Raw genomic sequence first — 25,550 nt, forward strand, 5'->3', positions numbered from 1 at the left:
AGAGTGCAGACCTGATGCTCCTTTAACTCTAATTACTTCACTGAATACTCCATAAAAACAAGCCTTGGATTTAAAAATCAAGAAATTAACACTGTTTTACCGTTATTAGCGAACCTACAGACCTTATTCAGATTTTGCAATTGTCCCAGTAATGTTCTTTATGGGAAACAAAACTTCCAGATCTCGAATTGCAGTCAGTTATCATATCTCTTTCATCTCCTGTAATCTGGAACAGTTTTTTAGTCTATGGCTAGTGGAAATTTGGATGGGTTTGGAGTTATGTGTTGGTATGTGTTGGCGTGGGAAGCAAATTTGTGATTATGGTCCTTGGACCACAGAGTATAAATCAGAATTGGGAGTTGACTCTGTAGAAATGGTCTTTCTACTGTCTGTGTGCTGGAAAGGTGGAAACAGACCTATTACTCAAGGACACCTTGGCGTTGATTCTGTTTTTACCCCAGGTGATGAATTAGCTTGTTTACTTGCTTTAGGAACTAGATGAGACTGATGCATAGATGTAAATATATAGATATATCCTCATCCTTAAATAGTATCATATGCATGACTGTAAATTCTTCTCACCTGGCAATAGAGCACCTTATAAAGGACTGTGACATGGCAAAAAAATTGTGCTTCCTAAGTCTGCCTTTGATATATAGTGTTGCTGCTAGGTGCTTGCCTCTGTTAAGAACTTTTGGGGACCTATATTCCTGCTCTCTGCAGCCACTTTGCTAACAATACGATTCCACATTCCTGCCTACTTACGTTCATTAACATTATGTGTGTCTGTCTGTCTGTTTCCTCTTTTGCATATTGATAGGCACCTGAAACGATATATAGTCTGACTGTTAAAAGGGAGAATAACCCTAATTCTTGTCAATACTTATTCCTCTGTGGTGCAGCCTCTATGGAAAACAGTATGGAGATTCCTCAAAAAATTAAGAATGGGAATACCATACAATCTAGCTATTCCACTGCTGGATATTTATCCAAAGAACATGAAAACATGAATGCGTAAAGATATATGCTCTCCTATGTTTGTTGCAGCATTATTCACAATAGCCAAGATTTGGAAGCAGTGTAGGTGCCTGTCAAGGGACAAATGGGTAAAGAAGATGTGGTATATATACATAATGGAATACTACTCAGCCATAAAAAAGGATGAAATCCAGCCCTTTGTGACAGCATGGATGGTCCTTGAGGGTATTATGCTAAATGAAATAAGTCAGAGGGAGAAAGTAAATACCGTATGATCTCACTCATAAGTAGAAGATAAAAACGATAACAAACACTTAGAGAGAGGGATTGGATTGGTGGTTACCAGAGGGGAAGGGGGTAGGAAAGAAGGTGAAAGGGGTGATTACACACATGTGCATGGTGCTAGACTGTAATTAGTTTTTGGGTGGTGAACATGATATAATCTACACAGAAATTGAAATATAATGATGCACCCCTGAAATTTATATAATGTTGTAAACCAGTGTTACCACAAAAAACAAAAAGATCCAACTTATTCCTCTGTGTTGTATTATACCTTTAATTAAAGAATAATATAGGAATATAGGTTTTTATTTTTGTGTCATATATTGGATATTGTTTTTGTTTTATGTCTGTGTGACCTCAGACGTATGGATTAGAGATGTGATTTCTGTAAATGCAGGTTTGCTCAGAGGTTTGGATTACACACAGTTGTAACTTCTAGTTGTTCTAGGTACTCACTTTTGTGGTCGAGTGGTCAAGGGGCAGGCTTTGTTGTTCACCTGGCCAGCATTTGAATTGAACTCTGAATTTCAGCAAATTGCTTAACTTTTCAAGATTCGTTTTCCTTTTTAAAATTGGGATAATATTCTTAACTTTTTTTGGTTCATTTTCAGGTTTAAATGAGATAATACATATTAAAAATTTAGTGTGAGTCTAGCACAAATTAACAATGCAAAAATGGTAACTGATGTCATTTTATTTCCTGCCACCTCTTTGGTTATTATAATCTACTCGCCCTGAGAGTTGACTACCCTGTTTACTTCATGTTTTCTCAAAGAGATTTTTAATGTCTTCCACAGGATTTTGTCTCTACAGTTATCCGTTTACTTGACAGCCCCTCAACTTCCATTAGAGCAAAGGCCTTCCTGGTTCTTTTGTATATTTTGATTCATAACCATGAGATGCTGCTGCTCAGCTGCCAAGCAAGGTATGATTTTCTCTCACGGTTTCATCAGTATCTTCAATTTGGTGCCTGTCCTGTTTTATTAGTAGTATTTCTTGGCCTCTGTTTACCTGGCAATGAAATTTTTTTTCTAGGCTTTTGCAAGGGTTTAATATTTCACTTACAACCTCAGCTTGCTAACACTGAGGACCCAGGGAAGACCTCTGGAACTGAATCAGGCTGGTGGGAAGTACCTGGAGTTTCCTCCATCCAAGGACAATCCATGGCGTGGTGTTAGTTGGTCTGCTTTGCATCTTTGGGAGGCATTCTTGGATAAGTGGTTTGGTTGTAGTTTTCATTATTGTAAGATTCTGGAATGAGTAGCCGAAAGCCCGGAGGAGCAGCCTAGTGAAGTAGAAGGAGCAGGGCAAGGATCAGGAGTTCATGGACTGGTCCTGATTTCACCTCCCAGAAGCTGCTCTGGATGCAGCTCAGGTTCCCTGCATGCTCTGATGCTTCCTGATTAACATCTTCTGAACTGTCCGGTATGTGCTCTATTGAAACCTGGAGGAGCCTTGAAAATATGGTTTAATGTCTATTTCTTGACCTAGCTTTTTACTAATTGTGGAATATGAAGGAGAGCCTGGAATTGTTGAGATTGATCTAGATTAGGGATTGGGAAACTTTTCCTGTGAATAGCTAGAGAGTAAATATTTTAGGATTTCTGGGTCAAGAGGCAAAAGTGTGGATATTATAGTAGGTACTTATATTACAAGAGAGAAAACAAATTTCCACAGATTATTTATTGACATAAAATATATACTACTGATAATTGAATATATATATATTTTGTAATACAGGTCTACTAATGAGAAGAATAACATTTGTTTTTGGGGAGAAGGAGATCATTTTGCTTAATTAGGGGTCAAAGTTAGTGTTCTCATCATAAGCAATTGTAAATGTTCATGTTAGTGCTGATCTCTAATGCAATTTTGTGTATCTTATCTTCGAAAATGTCTTTCACACAGAAAGGTACTGCCACATACCAATATCAGTTCATGAGCACCTGATTTTAACTGAGCATATTCATTGCTTGGAAGGCCTTTGTTGGATTCTGTCAGAGTCTCCTTGACATGTGCCTTTTAGCATGTCATTACATTGCGGATGAATCACTTCTAACTGAAGGTTATGTGGAAGCTCCTAACAAGCCTCCTTTGTTTTCCATCTCTCAGGGTCACTGCCCTTCATTGTTTTCTGTCTCATGTCTTGGAAACTGATCTTTCATATATTTTGTCTGATTTTAGTTGTTTTAGTCGGGATGGTGAATCCTGTCCCTGTTAGTCCATTACGGCTGGAAGCAGAAGTTGTTCTTGTCTATTTTTAAAGGCCTCACCACTACTTTGCTGCCTCTAATCTCTCCTTGTGTCTGTCGTCATTTTTCACCGGGACAGATTAATATAGTTTCTCAAGAGATGTTTTACATCATTTCTTGGATTCACAGTCTGGCCTCCATGTAGCAACTAGAGTATCTCTTACACAGTGTGAATCAGCTGTTGTTTCTCCCCTGCTCAGACTCTTCTAACAGCATCCTGTGGTGCTGAGTAATACCCCTGCTCCTCACCATGGCCTACTCTGCCCACTTCGTCTTGTCCCTGCCTGCCTTTAGCCCTTGTCTCCTAGGACTCTTCTTTGTACTCACTCCATTCCAACCACATAGTTTTTCTCATGCTTTTTGAGCACAGTAAACCTATTACACTCACCTCAGGGCTGTTCCCATTTGCTATCCTCTGTGCCCATAATGCTCTTACCCAAGATGTTTGCATGACTAGCTTCCTCAGGTCATTCAGGTTTTTGTTCAATCTAAGGGTTAGTTCTTCTGAGAGCCACTCTGATCATTGTATCTAAAATACCCCTCATAACTCCAACTCCAGAAACTCCTTAACTGGAAAGAACTAAAAGATTCAGACATCAGAGCCTGGGTGTGATGCATTTGGTTCTCCTAGGAAATTGCTTTGATTTCTGTGTCTCTGAATGAATATTTAGAAACTTGAGCAGTGGTGGGAAGATGTTGGCCTGAATGCATACCCTAACCCTGGCTTCCACTCTGCTCTCTCTCTCTGGAGCAACACAACACACAGGATGAGCATAGAGGGGGGCCTGGGAGATGAGGCTTAGCTTTGAAGGAGAGGTAAGGCTACGCTTCATTCTTCCTGCACTGTGTGGCAGAGATGATGCCCTATCTTCTAAACCTGGGTGAATAGCAGACCTTGGGGCTTCCATAGGGCCCAAAATGCAGATGCTTTCTGTGTGTGGTTGTTGGGGCCAGCACTCCTAGTCCCAGAAGCTCAGGAGCAGGACTCACATGGGGACTGATCTGCCCCAGTCTGTGAGGCTGCAGGGACATGATAACATTGTCCTGCATTTGAAGAGGAGAGTTCCTTCTCACCACCTGCTTCTTTGCCACAACCTGTCCTGATCAGGTGCTGAGTGGGTGAGGAAGGCATGAGTAAGCAGAGATTCGTCATAGTCCACTGAGAGAGACACAGTGCTTGAAGGATGAGGAACAAGAAGAACAGGCAGCTCTTACTGAGGCAGAACTAATGGGATAGACGGAATTTTAACAAACAAGTAATGAAAACTCTGTGGAGAGGCACTTTTTTGAAATTCAGCAGAAGAACTGAAAGAGAATGGCCTCTGCTGGGGATGGCATTAGTGCTTTGAAAGGCAACATGAAAGAACACATTGAACCACACAGAGCTGATTAGAAAGACATGGAAAATTCATGTGAAAACATTTGGAAAGATGCAGTATAGGTCCAGAAGACCTCACAAGCAAAGTGCCAGGAATTCCAGGAGGAGGAAGGGAACAGATGGAGGAAGATTTCTAATTGAAGAAATAATAGCATTCATCTTCTGCTTGAACATGCTCTCTTCTGATTCTCTGTTAAACTATGAATAAGAATTAAAAAGTCACAAAACCGCAAGGGCAAGGAGGAAGATGGCTAAAGCCGACGGTGTTGTCAGCTGTCTTTGTATTTGTGGAGCTGGAAAGCTGACAGATAATTGCTGATTTAACAGATTGGAGATTGCTGAGATCCCGTTTTGTCTGCAAGGGGAAAGGCCATGATGAGACATGATTACTGCATGACAGAGCTCTGGAAAGGTTGGGAATTAGGGGCTCTAGGTACCACTGAAGGCAGTGAGAGGGACGTGAGACTCAAGATAGGAGGATTGATGGGCAAACCGAATGGAGATTTGATTCCCACCCCTCCTCCCCAGCGCTGAACATCCTGGAGACTCCTCTTCCACTGCCGCAGGAGACTTGAAATGTATTCTGGATAGTGTGGCTGGAAAGGCTATAAATGTGGGGGTTCTAGACACAGATAAGAGGGAGATGAGGTGCCTTGTGAAAGATCAGAGAATTGTATGAAAATCCAGTTACTCTGAGAGATGAAGGGCTTCAGCCCCCTACCCCTACTTCGCTTACAGATTGTTGGCAGCCTGGCTTACATACTGTTGGCCAGAGTTTGGAAATTCTCAGGGAAGCTGACCAACTCCCAATCAAAGCCCACTAGGGGCTGACGTTTGGGTGTCCCTTTCTGCACCTAGTGAAATCTTGCCTAATATTCCTGTAGCGGAGCCCATCAGTCGTAAACCCGACTCCTGCACACACACAGAACTTCCAACAACACTGTAATGCACCATTTAAAAATATAAATGGGAGCCGGTGCCATAGCACAGTGGTTAAGTTCGCACGTTCCGCTTCAGCGGCCTAGGGTTCGCTGGTTTGGATCCCAGGTGCGGATATGGCACTGCTTGGCAAGCCATTATGTGGTAGGCATCCCACATATAAAGTGGAAGAAGATGGGCCAGATATTAGCTCAGGGCCAGTCTTCCTCAGCAAAAAGAGGAGGATTGGCAGCAGATGTTAGCTCAGGGCTAATCTTCCTCAAAAAAAAAAAATATATAAATGGACAACCAAGAATTATTAAATATTTAAGGGAAGTCTTTAACATGGAACAAAACTCACCAATGGTAAAAGGGACTTGACAGAAACAGAGACTAAAGTTATGAACAGACAGTTCACGTAAAAAGGAATGCGATGACCCTTAGGCCTATGAGTAAACGTTAAATCTTCCTCATCATAAGGGAAACACATCATTATTCCTCATTATAAGAGAAACTATGCTGAGTACCATTTCTCACTCAATGCATTGGCAATTTCTGGAAACATATTCTTTTGGTGAGGCTGTGGAGAAACTGGCACACTCATACATTGCTGGTGGGAATAAAAAATATTGTAACTACTATGAAGAGGAATTTGGCAATGTCTGGAAAAATTATATATTTTTACCCTTTGTCCCAGCCATCTCACTTCTATGATACAGTGTCCAAAGATCTATTCTTAGCAAAGAAGTGAAATGAGACACACACTATGCATTATTTTTTATGGCACAAGACTATAAACAACCCAGATTTCCATCAGCAGGAGACTGGCTGGAGAACTGTGGTCATCCTTGTGTAGTTTTCTATTCCTGCCGTAACAAATTACTATAAACTCAGTGGTTTAAGACAATGCACTTGTATTAATCTGACAGTTCCCATGGGTTGGGAGTCCTGGCTCCGTGTAGCTGGACCCTCTGCTCACGTCTCAAAGGATTGAAGTGAAGGTGTTGGTTGATGCTGCAATTCTCATCTGAGGCTGGAGTCTTCTTTCAAGCTCACTGATTGTTGGCAGGATTCATTTCTTTGCAGCTATAGGACAGAAGTCCCCATTTCCTTGCTGGTTTTTGGCTGGGGCTTGCTCTCAGCTTCTAGAGGCAGTCCCTCCTCTCCATTGGCAGTTCACAGCAGATCTTTGCTTTCTTCCTGGAGGCCAGTAGGTGAATGATGGAGTGGGACTGTGCATAATTTCATCATGCTACTCAGAACAGTGTGCAATCTAAAACTTATGAATTATTTGTTTCTGGAATTTTCCATTTAATATTGTCATACTGTGATTGACTGGATACAAACCCACTGAACTCAGTTCAGTGGGTAACTGAAACTGCAGAAAGTGAAACTGTGGATAAAGGGGGGCTACTGTACGTCTTCAAACTCCCTTCACTATAGTACCTAGATTAGTGTTTGGATAGCCAGAGGGGTGGGAATCTTGGGAGAGGGGCGTCTTTGGAATTCTGCCAACCACAGTCCCCATAATGGAGTACTTTGCTGCTATGAAAGGAACAATGAGGATCTTTGTACACAGCCGTGGAGTGATAGCCAAGATATATTATCATCTTGAAAAAAAGCAAGGTACAGAACAGTAATGATAGTATACTACCTTTTGTATAGTAAAGAGAGTGAAAACAGAAAAGAGATATGCGTTTACTAGTATTTTAAAAAAGAAAGAATGGAAGGATCAAAAATTAACAAAAAAGGTAATTTATAGGGGAGGAACACAGTAGGGTGCAGGGGCAGGGACAAAAGCTATACTTCTCCGGATGTACCTGTTTTATAATTTAGATTTGAGAACCATGTAAATGTTTTATATAATTAAAAATAAAATTAAGGGGCTGGCCTGGTGGCGTAGTCATTAAGTTCGCACATTTCACTTCGGCGGCCTGGTGTCCATGGGTTCAGATCCCCAGCGTGGACCTACACACTGCTCATCAAGCCATGCTGGGGCAGCATCCCACATACAAAATAGAGGAAGACTGGCACAGATGGTAGCTCAGGGACAATCTTTCTCAAGTAAAAAGAGGAAGAGTGGCAACAGATGTTGTCTCGGCCAATCTTCCTCACCCTCCCACCCAAAAATAGTAAATGGAAAATAAAATTAAATAAAAATGATAAACATAAAGCAGTCTCTAAAACTTGGAAAAAAACCTGTGTATCAATTTTTGGTGTAACTCCCCAGAGAAGAGATATTAAAATATTTAAAAATCATAGTATTTGGCGATATATGTGTATTGGGATATATTTGGGTGACAAAAATCCATTAAGAAACCTTAAACTGCTTTGTGTTCTTGTTGTAAGTGTTAATAATTGCATTGCCATTTGATTATGCCAATTTTAATGGGAACCAAGATATTCCATATAATTATAAAATAAAAATTAGCTTAAATCCTCTCATTCTTAATTTGAATCAAAATTATCAGAATCAACTCGTGATTTATTTTTTCTCTTTTTAAAGAACTTATTTTATAGTTTTATATACTGAAAATTCATCACTCAAATTTTAATTCCTAAATGCCATTTTCCACTAAAAGAAACGATGGCTTCTTGTGTAAGTCCTGGGCACAGCTATGCATTCAGGCAGGAGATGAACAAATTGAGCCTGGGAGAAGCTGTCATTCCTGAAAGCAAGAAAGTTATCAGAAACTGCTAAGGTCTTGTCAAAGATCCCAAGAGCCATCGTGAAGGAGCTTCTGCTGGCCCAAGATGGAATTTTGAGCATTAAAAGGAATAGTAATGACTGCATTATCTTAAAATATCAGTGTAAAAAATTCTTGAATTCATAGTTATATTAAACAAACAAACAGCCTTTATTAGTCACCTTTGGGGAATTGCTAGGGCATACAACCGTTATCCTGAAAATTGTTCAATAAAGGGACAAATCAGTATTTATACAGCATTTAGCATACAACTTTAATTCAGAGTAATCAGATAGTTGATTAGGCAAGGTTTTTCTTTATAGAAGTTTCATAGCTTGTAAATACAGGAGAAATGATAGAATTAGGAAATCTAGTTTGAAACCTTTAAGCTTATGAATATAATTAATTAAAAAAACAATGAAAATTTTTGATAAATCTTTGGATGTATTCTTTAACATTTCTCTTCGGTAACTTCCTAGAAGTAAAATTGCTGGGTGTTATGGTAGGTGTATGTTTAATTGTTTAAGAAATAGACAAAGTACTTTCCAAAGTAGTTGTACCATTTTATATTCCCACCACAGTGTATGAGAATTCCGGTTTTTGCGTATCCTTGCCAATACGATATTGTCTGTCTTTTTAACTTCAGCCGTTCTAACAGATGTATAGTTCTATCTTATTCAGGTTTTGATTTGCGTTTCCCTAATGACTTATGATTTAGAGCATCTTTTCATGTGCTTATTTGTCATCTCTATATCTTCCTTGTTGAAACATCTGTTCAAATCTTCTGCCCTTTTGTAAAAATGGGTTTTTTTCAATTGAGTTTTGTGAGTTTTGTTTTTTTTAATATATTCAAGATATAAGTCCTTTATCAGATATGTGACTTGCAAATATTTTCTCTCAGTCTATGACTTGTCTGTTTATTCTACTAACAGTGTCTTTCAAAGAGCAGAAATGTCCAAATGTAAATGGATAAGCAAATTGTGGCATATTTTATACAAGGGAATACTTACGTAGCAATAAATATTTTTTAAGAACTGAAAGGTTTCATCCTACTTGTAAGCTAACAAGAGAACCTGCCAGTTTCATAGATGCAGGCAAAAGACACGAGACTCCCAGGTCAGAGACAAAGGGCTTTATCACCCATGGAATAGCAGTCAGCATCAGGATTGTCTTTGAAACAGTTCCCCTTGAGTCCCAAGTCCTGTGGTGGGGGGAGCAATGTGAAAGTAGGCCCAGGTGGCTGCTGTGCACAGTGTGAAGTGGTTTGTGTCGCTGTTGTGAGCCCCATGATTAGGAAACCCCTAGTTTTATAAGGGATGCTGGCAAACCTGCCCAACATTTAGCCCCGGAATTAGGCATTATCTTTATTATCTCGGTCAAAAAATAAATCTGCCTTCTTCCTGGAGGGAGACATTCTATTTTCCAAGGTGTTTGCTGTACAGACCTCAACAAAAAGATAGTTGGGAACAAAAGCTGTCAGTGTCTCTTCACAAGACATGTAGAAATGCAAGACCCATGGAAATTTTTCTCCCAACACTATTGATATGGTAACTCCTTATTTAGTGTCTTTAGAAACTGATGAACTATTTTCTAGAGTGGCTGTACCATTTTACATCCCTACCAGCAATTTACGAGTGATCCAGTTTCTCTGCATCCCTAGGCAGCATTTGGTGTTGCTTTTTTTAGTCGTTCTCATAGGTGTGTAGTGATATCTCATTGTAGTTTTAATTTGCATTTTCCTAATTGCTAATGATGTGGAACATCTTTTTATGTGCTTATTTTCCTTCTCTGTATCTTCTTCAGTAAAATGTCTGTTCATGTCTTTTGCTTATTTTCAAATTAACTGTTTTGCTCTTGAGTTTTTGAGCATTCTTTCTATATTTTAGATATGAGTCCACTGTTGGATATATGGTTTGCAAATATTTTCTCCCATTGTGTAGCTTGTCTTTCATTCTCTTTAGTCTTTCACAGAGCAAAAATTTTTAATTTTGATGATGTCCTGTTTATCAGTTTTTCCTTTCATGCTTTCAATATCAAGTCTAAGAACTCTGTATAGATCCCAAAGATTTTCTCCAATATTTTTTTTCTAAAATTTTTCCACTTATATGCTTTACGTTTAAGTTTGTCATCCATTTTGAGTTGATAACTGTATAAAGTGTGAAGTTTAGGTAGACCTTCTTCTTTATTTTTTTGCCTGTCAATATCCAGTTGCTCTGCTATCATTTGTTAAAAAGGCTGTCTTTCCTACATTGAATTGCTTTTGCTTCTTGTCAAAAATCAGTTGATCATATTTTTGTGGGTTTACTTCTGGGTTCTCTATTCTGTTCCATTGATCTATGTGTCTATCCCTCCACCAATACCACACCATCTTGATTACTATATCTGTATAGTAAGCCTTGATATTGGGTAGAGTGATTCCTCCCATTTTATTCTTCCTTGTCAAGATTGTTTTAGCTATTCTAGGACATAAATACCTTTGCGTTTAAGTTTTAGAATAAGCTTGCTTTTGTGTGCTTAAACCTTGGTGGGAGATTGTGATAGGAATTGCATTAAACCAATGTATCAGTTTAGGGAAAGTTGACATATTTACTGTGATATCATCCAATCTGTGAACATAGTACGTCTCTCCATTTATTTGTCTTTTTTGTGTTTTTTCATTAGCATTTTGTAATTTCCAGTATACAGATCCTGTATATGTTTTGTTAATTGTACACCTACGTGTTTTGTTTTTGGGGGTGCACTTGTACATGGTATTGTGTTTTTTTTATTTTGAGGAAGATTAGCCTTAAGCTAACATCTGCCGCCAATCCCCCTCTTTTTTTTTTTTTTTTTTGATGAAGAGGACTGGTCCTGAGCTAATATCCATGCCCATCTTCCTCTCCTTTATATGTGGGATGCCTACCACAGCAAAGCTTGACAAGTGGTGGGTGGGTCCACACCCAGGATCTGAATCAGCGAACCCTGGGCTGCCAAAGCAGAACGTGTGAACTTAACTGCTGCACCACCAGGCTGGCCCCCATTGTATTGTGTTTTTAATTTCAATTTCCACATGTTAATGGTTAGTATACAGAAATGTGATTTTTGTGTCTGTGTGTATTGATTTCATATCCTATAATCTTACTGAATTCACTTATCTGTTCTAGGTGTTTTTTGGTTTGTTTTTTGTTTTTCTAGATTCTGGGAGATTTTTTTTTTTCTTTCTTTCTTTTTTTTTTTTTTGAGGAAGATTAGCCCTGAGCTAACTCCTGCCAATCCTCCTCTTTTTGCTGAGGAAGACTGCCTCTGAGCTAACATTTGTGCCCATCTTCCTCTACTTTATATGTGGGATGCCTACCACAGCATGGCTTTGCCATGTGGTGCCATATCCACACCTGGGATCTGAACCAGTGAGCCCTGGGCCACTGAAGTGGAACATGTGCACTTAACTGCTGCACCACCGGGCTGGCCCCTGGGAGATTTTCTATATGGACAGTCATGTCACCTGTAAATATGGACAGTTTTATTTTTTCCTTTGCAATCTGCGTGCCCTTTATTTCTTTTTCCTGCCTTATTGAAGTGGCTGGAACTTCTAGTGCTATGTTGAATAAGAGTGGTGAGAGCAGATGTCCTTGCTTTGTTTCTTATCTTAGAGGGAAAGTATTTAGTCTTCAGCTGTTAAGTATAATATTAGCTCTAGATTTTCTGTAGATGCTACTTTATCAGTTGGAGGAAGGTCCCCTTTATTCCCATCCTCTATTGGCAGTTGTTGAGTTTAATCATGGATGGGCATTGGATTTTGTCAAATGCTTTTCTGCGTGAATTAATATAATATGATTTTTTTTCTATTTTAGCCTGTTGATATGGTGCATTACATTAGTTGGTTTTCAAATGCTAAACCAACCTTGAACACCTATAATAAATCCTACTTGGCATCACGTATAATTCTTTTATGCATGGCTAGATTTGATTTGATAATATTTTGCTGAGGAGTTTTGCATCCAAGTTCATGAGAGAGATCAGTCCGTGCTTTGCTCCTTTCCTCCCTTCTTTCTCTTTCTTTCCCTTCCTTCTCCTTTCCCTCTTCTTTCCTCCTTCCTTTCCTTCTTTCTTTTTCCCTCCCTCCTTTCCTTCCTCTGTCCTTCCTTCCTGCCTGCCTTCTTCTGTCTTTCTGTGGTTTCAGTATAATAATAGCCTCATAAAATGAGTTGGGATATGTAACTTCCTCTTCTATTTTCTGCAAAAGCTTGTGTAAAATTGGTGTTAATTTTTCTTAAATCTTTGGTAGATTGCTCCAGTGAATCCATCTGGTCCTGGAGATTTATTTTTTTGGAGCATTTTTAACTACAAATGTAATTTATTTAATGATTACAGGGCCATTCAGATTATTAATTTTGTCTTGGCTGAGTTTTGCTAGTTTATGAGGATTTAGTCCATTTTTTCTATGTTGTTGAGTTTGTGAGAATAAAGTTTTTTCTAGTATTCTTTTATTGTTTTATAACTGCTGAGGAATCTGTAGTGATGTCCCTTTTCATTCCTGATGTTAGTGATTTATGCCTTCTTTCTTTATTTCTGTCAGTCTTGCTAGAGATTTATCAACGTTCTTTTTTTTCAGTAGCTAGCTTTTTGTTTCATTAATTTTCTTTCTTGTTTTCCTGTTTTCAACGTCATTAATATCTTCTCTGATTTTTATCATTTTTTTCTCTCCTTGCTTTGGGCTTGTTTTGCTCTTCTCTTTCTCTTTTTAGTTTCTTAAAGTAGAAACTGAGGTTATTGTTTTGAGACCTTTTCTCTTTAGAAAAGGTCTCAAGTAGATTTAGTGTTATAAGTCTTTTTTCAGCAACACTTTTGCTGCTTTTGTATATATTGATGTTATTAAAATTTTTTTCGTTCAGTTTTATGTATCTTTTTTATTTCTTTCGAAACTTCCTCTTTGATCCATGGATTATTTAGAAATGTGTTGTTTAATTTTCACATGTTTAGCGATTTTCTGCTGTCGTTGATTTCTGGTTTGATTTTATTATGGTCAGAGAACATACTCTGCACGATTCCAGTTTTTAAAATTTTTTGAGTTTTGTTTTATCGTTTAGTATATGGGTTATCTTGGTGAATGCTCCATGGGTACTTGAAAAGGATGTATATTCTGATTGTTAGATGGAGTATTCTTTGTGTCAATTAGATCCTGTTGTTTCACTGTGTTGTTTAGATATTCTGTAGTATTACAGTTTTTATTTCTAGCATTTCTATCAGTTGCTGAGAGTAGGATATTGAAGTTGGAAATTATAATTGTGGCTTTGTCTGTTTCTCTTTTCAGCTCTAACAATTTTTACTTCATGTATTTGGAATTCCATTGATTGGTGCATACATATTTAGGGTTATTTATGTCTTCCTGTGGATAGATAAGTTTATCATTTTGCAAGTTTCTCTTTGTCTCTAATATTTTTCTTTTCTCTGAAGTCTACTTCATCTAATATTAATATAGCCACGTCTGCCTTTATTTTAAATTAATGGTATTGTATAATATTATTATACAATTAATATCGTAAATAGCTATACAATGTAATATTATACAACAAAATACAATACATATTAGTATATATCATTAATATTTAGTTAATATATCATAATCTACTCCATATATTATTATTCTAATAATATTATATAACTATAACAGTTATTTTATACCTGTTTCCATCCTTTTACTTTAAACCTGCCTGTGTCATTGTGTATGAAGTAAGTTTCTTGTAGACAACCTATTACTGAATCATAATTTTGTATCTACTTTGCCAATCATTATCTTTTAATTGGCAAATTTGGACCATTTACATTTAAGGTGATTATTGATATATTAGGGCTTAGTCTGACATTTTATCCTTGCTTTCTCTCTTTCTCTTTTCTCACCTTCCTGTCGGTTATTTGAACATATTTAGGATTCTTTGATTTATTTATAGTACTTTTCTATATATCACTTTGCATAATTTCCTTAATGGTTGCTCTAAGTATTGCAACATATATGTGTAACTTACAATACTCCACTGGTTTCAATGCTTTACTGCTTTGACTGAAGATAAAGACCTGATTTCCATTTATTCCTCCCACTTATAAAACATAAGCATGTTCTTAAGCATGTCTTAAGTATATTCTCTACGTACATTGAGCACTTTGTCAGATGGGGTTTTAATCTTTGCTTCACTCATCAAATATGATTTAAAAAATTTGTGAGAAGCAGACTAGATTATTACGTATTCCCCTGATTTTACCCATTCTGATGGTCTTTACGTTTTTGGTTTCTTTAACCTTATGTTGTCATTTCCTTTATGTTTAGAGAACTTTGTTTAACCATTGTTTAAGGATAGGTTTGCTATAATGGAATTATTACTTTTTTGTTTTGAGAAATTTTTATTTCCCCTTCATTCGTGAAGCATATTACACTGCAGTTAAAACTGTGGTTGACAGTGTTTTTTGTTTGTTTGTTTTCTGAAAAATATTCCACTCTCTTCTGGTCCTCATAGTTTCATATGAGAACCCTTTTATTTCAGTTGGTGATCCTTGTATGTGATGGATCATTTCTCTCTGACTGTTTTACAGGTATTTTCTTTGTCTTTAGGATTTAGAAGTTTAATTGTGACATATCTTTGGTGTGGATTTCTTTGGGTTTTTCCTATTTTGAGTTTGTTTAGCTACTTGAATTTATAGATTTATGTCTTCTGCTAAATTTGCATATTTTCTAGACATTATTTCTTTACTTTTTCTGTTTTGTTCTCCCTCTCCTCCTCTTCTTAGAACTCTGATGATACCAATATAAAGTATTTTGTTATTGTCCTACAGGTCCCTGAGACTCTGTTCCTTTTTCATTTAAGTCTGATTTTTATCTGATTTTCAGATTTTGCAAATTTAATTAATCTGTTCTTAGGTTCACTGATTATGTTCTCTGTCACCTGCACTCTATTATTGAGCCCATCCAGTGAGTTTTTAATTTTGGCTATGATATTTTTCAATTCTGTATTTTATATATCTTTTAATAGCCTTTTCTCCCCAAAATTTTTAGTTCTTTCATTGATTTTAAGAGAATTTGAAACATTTTCATGGAGGCTGCTTTAAAATTCTTATTAAATCATTCTAGAATCTGATTCATACTGGTGTTAGCATCTGTTGATTGTCTTTTTTGATTCATCTTATGATTTTCCTGGTTCTTGCTATGAGTAGTGATTTTTTTATTATATACTGGACATTTTGTGTATCATCTTAAGAGACTCTGTGTCCTCACCTCACTCTGTGTCATTAAGTTGCTAGGTAAGGGGTGGAGGTCCAGCTCATCACAGCACCCCATTGACAGTAACCTGGTGGGAGAATCAGATTGCCGCTTGCTTCTGCTGGTTGCGGAGTGGGAGATCAGCTTCCTGCTCAGACATGCTGACACTATCCCTGTAGGGAAAATGGAGAGTGGCTTGCTTTGGCTGGGCAGGGAATGGAGGATCAGCTGCCTGCTCATTCTCACGGATCCTATCCCTGCAGGGAAATAAGGCCACTGCTGCCTGCTTCTACCAGGCAGAGGATGGAAGATTAGCTCCCTTTTTGGCCTTGCCCACACCTCCCAGCTGGGGACTAGGAGTTTGCCACCTGCTTCCCTGTGGTGAGGGTTGAGGTGGAAGATTAATTCCCCTGAAACTATAGAGCAGGGAGAGGGAGAGAGTTATATGCAGTTTTCTACTGGTGATTTACCTTAGTAGGGCAGATATTCTCAAAAAAGTTTTCTGTTAGGCCATCTTTTTACTGGTTCTTTGGCTAGGGGCTTTTTCTTTTGAGGGGTAGTTCTTGGTTAGAGGCTTCTGTAGTATCCTTTTCCAAATGTGTGAGAGGCAATAAGGAAACCAGGGAGACCCACTCTTCTCAGGATCAGATAACAATGATATGATTACCCCTAACGTCCACCTATTTCTCCAAATCACTTCATACTCATATTGAAAATGGCAGGCAATAAAATAGAGTCTTGTGTGTCTCTAGAAATATTAGAAGATGAATAGTCTTGTAAGTTCATCATGTAGGTTTGCTGTGAGCCTGAAATGTCCATGCCTCCTGATGGATCAGGTTTTCCTAGAGGTTTTTATTTTCTTCCCCATAGCGTTTCTATTAATATGGTAATCAGTGAAATTAAAAAAAAAACTGCTTTGATCTTAAAAGAAAGATTTTTTTAAAAGAAACATTTACTCTACATAATTGGTTAACTGTGTGGGAAAAATTATTTTCTCAGCTTACACCATACAAAAGTCAATTCCAGATGGATTAAAGAATTTTATACCAAAAAGAAACTATAAGCAGCTGGAAGAAAATACGTTTAAATATGGGCAAGCAAAGCTTTTCTGAGTAGAAAAGCAAAGAAAGAAACCATAAAAGGAAATACTGATAGTTTGGCTATATATAGATTAGAAGCTTTTTTTATTTTTTTATTTTTATTTTTTGAGGACGATTAGCCCTGAGCTAACATCTGCTGCCAATCCTCCTCTTTTTGCTGAGGAAGACTGGCCCTGAGCTAACATCTGTGCCCATCTTCCTCTACTTTATTTGTGGGACACCTGCCACAGGAGGGCATGCCAAGTAGTGCCATGTCCGCACCCGGGATCCAAACGGGCGCACCCTGGGCTGCGGAAACGGAACCTGCGAACTTAACTGCTGCGCCACTGGGCTGGACTCCAGATTAGAAACTTTTATATCACCCAAAAATCATAAATAAAATTTCATGCTAACAAAATCTGTAAATTTTTGCATCACATGTAATGAAGAATTAATCTATATACTGTAAAGAGATTTCATAATGATATGAACAGTCAGCCTTATTAGTAATCAAAGAAATGCAAATTAAAATGATAACCAAATACTATTTCTACCTATTATAATGTTAAATTAGGAAAAGAAACTGCCACTGTCTTATATCCAAAGTACAGATGGAAGGACAGGACAACTTTTAACCAGTTGGTGAGGCTACCTTTTTCAGCGCATTTAAAAATGTGTATCAGGAATCCCTGTGTTTCAGTAGTTCCACTATTATAAATAAGCTTGAATCACAAGTTTTTACTTTTCTGGGGATGTCAAATACCTGAAAGATCCAAACCTGCCTTTTCTTGGTGTTTGCAGTTTTCATTAACTTTTGCTATTAGATATGGAAGTAGCTAGAAGCTCTTCATAGAATCTCCTGGGTTCTGATTGCCCCTGTCTGCACTATTTGTCAGCAACCCAATTTTCCCTTGGTGTTCACCATCACTCATTCTTAGCAAGTAGGGTAATCCTCTTCATTCCCCAGAATGGAATTATTCTTGTGTCCTCTTGTCGAAATTTTTCTTCTTGGAACCGTGGAGAGCTTAGGGTCATGGAGACTGGGACCAAAAATCCCATGAATGGGTTACTAGTTATAATAGTGAGTGGTGGTCACTCCCACTTCTACCTCTTGATTACCAGACCTGTGTGTTTTGACTATAGGAGAGACAAAAGTGTATATTTTGTTTGCTGATTCAGAACATATACTTCATTGTTGTAAGATGAAACCCAGTTTTTCATTGTGTTGTTTCCCACTAGCACCGTGATGAGTTTTCAGTAGGCCATTCCTCCTTTCAATCAAGCGCCGTGCTTCTGGGTGACGGGGTATTTGCTGAATGAATTTCATGGGCTTGAACACATTACCACACTTCTTTTGCTATTAATAAGTTCCTTGATCAGATATAGTATTATATTGATTACCATGATGATAAATAAGGCGTTTCTTAGGTCCATACTTAATGGCCCTGGCAGAAGCTTATGGGCAGGAAAAGTAAGTCCATATCCAGGATATGTAGCTAGTCCAGTGAGGAGAGTTATTCCCCTTCCATAAACCAACTTGTTGCTAGATGGCTGGCTCTTCTCCCCAGGGAATGGGACCAAACTGGGCGTGGCAATATCTAGGTCATCATTGTTGAGAGGATTCCTTTTGCTGAGCCCATGCATAGCCTCCATCATTGCCACCTTAACCACTTTGTATGTGGGCCCATTGAGCAAGCCCTGGGGTGGCTGGAGAATATTGACTGACGTTTGCAGAGCAGGTCATCTTGTCTACCTGATTATTGAGAGCCTCCTCTGAAGAGGATGCCCTTTAGTGAGCGTCCACATGGTACACAATGTCTTCATGCTTTGTGCCCATTCTGAGATATCCACCCACATATCCTTTTCCAGAACTTCTTGTCACTAGTCTTCAATTCTTGTTCTTTCTAGGTCCTGACCATCCTGTGCTGTTAGCCAGTGCCCGTGAATCAGCATGCATCTGTACTTCTAGCCATATCTCAATTTAAACATGGGGAACAACAAAATGTGTTGTTTGAAGTTCTGCTAACTGGGAAGATTTCCTTTCCAGGGACTCTTCTGATTTGGTTTGTAAGGCTGAAGCAGTCAGCATCAGTTTGGTGCCTGCATGTTAAAGTGAACCATTCACTAACCAGGCTCAGTGCTTTTCCTCTTCAGTTAACTGGTCATAAATAATCCTTAATGAGGATCGAGAGAGGAGGCAATGCAGAAGAATATGTGTCAGGGAAATCTGAGCCACCTACTCATGCAACTTACTGGTACATTCTGGACCTGTTTAAGCTCAATCTCTTATATTGATCAGTCCACTTGATGATGAGTTGCTGCTCTGCATACCCAACCTAGTGGCTTGGTGTGTCAGGTTAATAATACAGCTAAGATAGGTAACTTAGATCACATGAGCATTTGGTGTCAATAGTCATGTCTTCATTCGCTATTGGGAGCTGTTTCTCCAAAGAATAGTAATCTGCAGATGAGAAAGTAGCTTTGCTCTAAAACTCCTGTCTTAATCTGTGTGGGTTGCTTTACCAAAATGCCAAAGACTGGGTAGCTTATAAACAACAGAAATTTATTTCTCACAGTTCTAGAGGCTGGAAGTGCAAGATCAGTGTACCACCGTGGTTGGATGAAGGCCCTCTTCCAGGTCACAGACTTTTCCTTGTATCCTCACGTGGAGGAAGGGACTAGGGAGCTCTGGGGGATCTTTTTTATAAGGACACTAATTCCATTCATGAGGGTTCTACTCTCATGACCTAATCACCTTCTAACACCATCACATTGGGCATTAGGATTCCGACATGTGAATTTTGGGGTGGACACAAACCTTCAGACCATAGCAACCCCAGAGATCTGTGTGATTCATTTATTGGTGCTTCCCTGGGCTCTGTCCATCACCCTTGTTTTCCACAGATGCTCAGAGTATTTCTAGTTATGATAGATCACAAGGCCCAAGTGGTGGAGGAGCTTGCACTGCAGACTGGAATTGTAGCAGAGCCTTTATTATCTCCTTCTCCGCTCAAAACTAGCAAGTTTATGGGTTCCTCAGAAAATGAATTAATGGGACACATTCAAAGGTGGTAAGTATTGCCTCCTAAGTCCTAAAAGCCCACTTTTTTGGTCATAGTCAGTAGATGTTGCAATAACTTGTCTTTGACCTGGAGAGATGTCTCCACATGCTGTAGACCATTGAGCCCCAGAAACTTCACTGAGCACTAGTAGGGCCATAGATTTTTATGGGGTTTATCCGCCTCTCATATGCCTTACTAAGTCAACTAAAGTACTTGCTACTAACTGTTCCTCGGGTCCAAGTAGCTTAATGTCATTAAAGTACTATACAAGGGTGATGTTTGGTGGGACATCAAGATGATCCACATCTTTGCAGGCTGTTTTATGGCTACGAGCAGATTGTTGGTATAGCTCAAAGGCAAGACAGTGAACGTTTACTGTTTACCCTGATGAGTAAAAGCAACCATGCTGTCGGTTCTTCCAAAGCAATACAGAGAAAAAAGCTGCCAGGTCAGTAGCAGCTAAGATGCCAGGGCTATGTTGATTTGCTCCAATAGAGATACTAAATCTAAAATCGCAGCTGCAGTTGGACGCACAACCTGTTTATATTTTATAATCCACAGTTATTCAAGATTTATCACAGTAATTTTCTAATAGTCTACACAGGCCAAGTAGACAGTTTAAATGGGAATATAATGAATTTTATCACCTCTGTACCTTTCAATTTTTTGCTGTTGGTATTAATTTCTATGATTTGATTTTCTATTGATATGGGTTACTATCTTGTGAGAGAGGGGACATGCCAGGGACTTCCATTTGTCCCTTGTTATCATAATAACCTTCACTGCACAGATCAGATAGCCAATGTGTGGATTCTGCTAGTCACTAAGCATGTCTATTCTAGTTATACATTTAGAAACTGAAGAAATAATCACAGAGTAGGTCCATAGATATGCCAGGTCACTGTAATTGAATTTGGGCCCAAACTCCATTTATCACCTGACTATCGTAAGCTGAGAGACAATAGCTTTAATTACAAACACAAGTATTGAATTGGGTGATGAGTTTGCAGAGGATTCTGACAGCGAGATGGGAGAGAAGAAGAATGCGTTTCGTATTTAAAGTACAAATTTTTCCTGCATGGGGGAAAACAATAGTTATAAGTTAAAGAATGTGCAGTAGATAGACAAAAAATGGGCTTAGAGTGAAGTGAAGCAAAGGCAAGTGTGGTGTTGTGATTCTCTGGAAATAGTGTATGGCTACAGCAGGGAACCACTTGTGAAGCTGTGCAGGATGCATCCCAGTGGGGTGGATATCTACAGTTTACATCTTATTCCATTAGCATACTGCACACGGGAAGATCTGCAGTAGAAATAGTCGAGTAGGCCACTGAAGGGCACAGTGAGCTCAGTAGAACTGGAAGGGAGTGAGGGTGTCCCAGGGGGTAGGAAGGGGTGGGCAGGGCTGATGGCATCTTCAAGGAGGAGCCCGGCTTAAGTTAAAGCAAGGAGTATGGCTTCTCCATTTCTAAAACCCTTATAATCTACTTTTCACAAAGCAAATGTGTCATTCTCTCAATAATAGACTATTGGAATCTTGTCTTCCAGTCACGCCATTTCCAGGCAGTCTGTTCTTTTCTCTTGAGTTCCTTTCTCTTTCTCCTCTTTGCCTGCATACTTGTAACTCCTAATTGCCTGTCCGGCTTCCTCCCTCTCATTCTTTAACTATGCCGCTATCAGATTAGCATTCCTCAAATGTCACTTTCAAGTCATTCCTTTGCTTTAAAAATTTTCCTTCCTGCTATTTCCCTGTGATCTCTTTCCTTTTAGTTAGCATGGCCTTTGTGCCAGGTTGTCTGGTACGCAATTCATTTAAAAAATTGTTCGTAGGGTTGACAACTCAGCTCTTCTATCAGTTCCTAGGTCTCAACTTGTCTGGTTCCCTTGCCCTTGGAGCTTAGGGTGCTGCTGGGGTTTTACCTACTTCTCAGGTGGGTTTTTCCCTCGTGTACTTGGGCCTTCCCTCAATCCACTTATGTCTGCACCATCACCTTTAGGAAATTCTTTGAAGATTCTGGCTGTGAATGGCACGATTACCTGTTTTTAGAGCTAATGCAATTTCCTGTGGGAATATGCAAAAAAAGGGAAGGAAAATGCTTGGGTTCAACTTGCCAACTTGACCCGAAGTTTACCTTTGTAGTTATAGGGCTCTGGTAGGAAGTTAACATACATTCCTTTTTTCTTCCCACCTCAGTCTCTTTGCTGATTATCCCTCTTCTGCATCATCCTGGGCTCTCCTTTCGCTATTTTCACTATCCTAAGGTGATTTCACCTAATCCAGTGGCTTCAAATACCACCTCTGTGCTGATATGCACCTATATAACCTTTTCCGCACTCCAGGCTTACATTATCTTGACGTATTCAATGGCATGCCCAAGAAGAATCTTCAAGTTAACATACAAACCAAATCTGCTTCCTAACTCCATCTTCACTCCCATACTTCCCCATCTCAGTAACACTCCAAAATGCTCAGTAGCACTCTTTATCCAGTTATTCAAACCCAAACCTCTGAGTACCCCATGTTATTTTTTTTCTTATCACTCAATCCAATTCATGAGCAAATCATATTGACTCTTTCTCCAAAAGATTCCTCACCTCCCCCATTTATCCACTTCTTTCCAGCAAGACTGCCCATACCTTCATCCAAGCCAATAGCATCTTTTCTTGGCTGTGACACTAGCCTCACAACTGGTCTCTCTGCTTCTAGTTTTGCATCTCACTCTCACCCTCTCAAAATTAATTTTCTAAACAAAAGCTAGAATAATCTGATGAAAAACATCTTGGAGTTAGTTAAATTCAAGGCAATCTTGATTATAATATGAAAGCCTAATTTTTCAATGAAAATTCCAAAAAGAAGGTTTTTTTAGGACCATGGTAAATATGTAAATTTTTTAGAAATTTGATGAAATAGACAAATATCCACCTGTAACTCTAAATATTTAATTTGTTACTGTGGTTACACATATGTACTCACAATTACATATGTAAAGTAATATACTGATTTAGAATGTTTTTCTGTTCTCGCATTTCATAAGATAAATTTCTTTTTATTTCAACACTCAACATGTGCCTTTTAAAACTGCCTTATTGAGTCTCACCACAGCATGTTTGACATCAGTTCCTTGAGTTTCTTCTGCATCATCTGGCACAGTGTTCCAGGGTGTATCATCTTCTCTTTCATTTAAATTATTTCAGAGACAGCACTTTTTGCACCAATTTATGATGCTGTCACTGAAAATTTTGTCTGAATTGCAATTTCTTGTATAACAGTAGACAAGCATTTTTCTTGTGTTTATTTGTAGTGTACATAATTTGATATGATTATTTATTGAGTGCATATATATTTTATTCAGTGCTTTTCATTGTTGTTTGTTGATATTGGGAAGTTTTGTCTGAATAACGTATCTCACCTTTACCAGAAACTAGAAGTCCACTGTCTCCTTTCTTGACGTACTCTCTAGTTGGCAGCCAAGCCACCATTTTGGTTTTCTTCATCCTTCACTAGTAACTCTTTCTCTATTTCTTTTGCTGGTCCTCCCTCATGACCCAGCTCTTGGGTAGTTCCATTGTTCAGTCCTTGGATATTTACACCCCAGGTGATCTCATTTAGTTTAATGACCTTAAATACCATCTGTCCGTGTATCACTTTCAAGTTGATGTCATCAGCTTCGGACCTTTCCTCTGAACTCAGACTTGCATATCAACTGCCAACATGCTATCTACACTTCCATGTCTAATAATGATTTTTCTACCCCAGACTTGCTATTCCAGCAGTCTTTATCCATCTCAATAAATGGTAGCTCTGTTCTTCCAGTTGCAAAGTTGCATGGAGTTAGTCTTGGCTCCTCTCTTTTTTTCACATCTCACATCCAATCAATAGCAAGTCTAATTATTTGTGCCTTAAGGGGATACCCAGAATCTCATCAGTTCATACCATTTCCACACTACCACCCCGGCCAAAGCCACCATAATTTCTCACCTGAACTATTACAGTTGTCTTTTAACTGATCTTCTTATGCTTCTGTAGCCTCTCCTACTCATAGTATCCGGAGGGCTGATTTTAACCACAAACCAGATAATGTCATTCCTTCTTATTAAGAGTAAAATTCAAGATTCTCCCCATGGCCTATAAAGTCTTACAGGGTCTGGAGCCTTTTTATCTCTCTGATCTTTTCTTTCACTGTGCTCTAGTCACACAAGAGCACACCAAGCAAGTGCTTGCCTTTGAGATGTTGCATGTGTCTTCCCAACTGCATGGAATATTTTGCTCTAGTTTGCACATTGCTTACTTCTTCACTCCTTCTGGTCTCTGCTTCAATGACATCCTGTCAGAGAAGCCTTCTCTGACAAGTGACTAATTGTCTTACTCTTGTTTGATTTTCTCTATAGGACTTATCACCACCTTAATATTTTCTAGTTATTTATTTGTTAATTGTCTATTTCTTCCCCCTTGAATGTGCATTCCAGGACCTGTATCCCCATTAACTAGAAAAGTGCTTAGCACATGGTAGACACTATAAATATTTATTGAATGAATAAATTAATGTCATAATCCTTGTACTCATTGAGCTCATTTTACTCTAGGCACTGCACTGGTATAGGCACTAGTGATGTGAACAAGTCCAGGACATGGCAAGTTTGGCCACAGAAGCATGGGGGTACAGCAGGAGGGCATAACAGAAGGCAGATGAGGGAAGTACAAAGGTGGCTGTGTGTGGAATGAACATAAGGATTCCTATTGCGATGAGAGTAAGAATTGTGGTCAGGTTAGTGGGAATGAATCATAGAGATAAATGGAGGGAAATAGGGGGGCAGTAGATTGGGAAACAGACATGTTCTGGGAAGAAATAATCCTGTTAAGGGTAATGGGGGAAGAAAAGAAGAATGGATCTTATTTATTTGTAGTTTACTTGGATTACTGTTCAGATTGTTGGTCTTTTTAACTTGATACCCTTGTAGAACACTCAGAAATATCACCTGCAGTTTTGTTGTAGAGCAATTGTAGAGCATTTATGGACACTGGGCTCAAATGTTTCCACATTTTATTTCCTTCATAGAATGTGAATTCTTTTAGTAACTAATGTTCCCTTGCCAGTAAAGTCAATTTATTCTACTATAGCCTGTGTAAACACATTCTGTAATGGGAGGGCATTGCGGAGAGCATGAGGAAATGGAGCATCATTCTGGAGTTAGTTTTATGTTGCTATGGATCCCATCAGTCTTTTATTTCTCCCAGCAGAGGTAAAAGATATTTTCTTATGTGTTAACAGTTTGTACTAGTGTTTGAAAACTGAGTAGTTTTTGCCTTAAAGAAAAGATATTTCAAACTATCATAATTAAGCAGCACATTATTAAATTTTTAATGGATAATTTAAATTTTAGAGAAAAAATTGATTTCTTATAGACAAGCGTGAATTTGCTTTTTTATACTCTGTAAATTTTGGCAGAATTTCTATTGGATTCTCTGTTTCTAGGATCCCTGTTATTTATCTGGAGGATTTCCTGGAATAGGGAAAGAGGTCCACTTTTGAATCATCTCAATCTCTGATTGGATTAAGGTGATACAGGATTATTGTACTCTAGCTGCCTTCCAGAAGCAAATGTAAATCCTGTCTGGAGAAGTCTAATCCTAGGCCTCAAAATATGCTTCCAGTTTTCATGTATAGTCTAACACTCAATAGAAAGT

The 25,550-nt window shown here is 38.5% G+C and overlaps 1 protein-coding gene across 9 annotated transcripts in view; it reads left to right on the forward strand.

The window, feature by feature from the left end:
• Positions 1 to 25,550, forward strand: part of ULK4 (unc-51 like kinase 4) — a 499,972-nt gene that overhangs the window by 125,827 nt on the left and 348,595 nt on the right. For all 9 annotated transcript variants that reach the window (XR_011496460.1, XR_011496461.1, XM_044754392.2 and 6 more), the window contains one exon: positions 2,061 to 2,188. Coding sequence is in view for 7 of the 9 variants with exons in the window: in XM_044754392.2 (XP_044610327.2) it covers positions 2,061 to 2,188 (128 nt within the window). In the remaining 2 variants the exon portion in view is untranslated. The remainder of the gene's footprint in view (positions 1 to 2,060; positions 2,189 to 25,550) is intronic.

The sequence above is a fragment of the Equus asinus genome, chromosome 21, assembly GCF_041296235.1.
Source record: "Equus asinus isolate D_3611 breed Donkey chromosome 21, EquAss-T2T_v2, whole genome shotgun sequence".
In the NCBI taxonomy this organism is placed as follows: domain Eukaryota; kingdom Metazoa; phylum Chordata; class Mammalia; order Perissodactyla; family Equidae; genus Equus; species Equus asinus.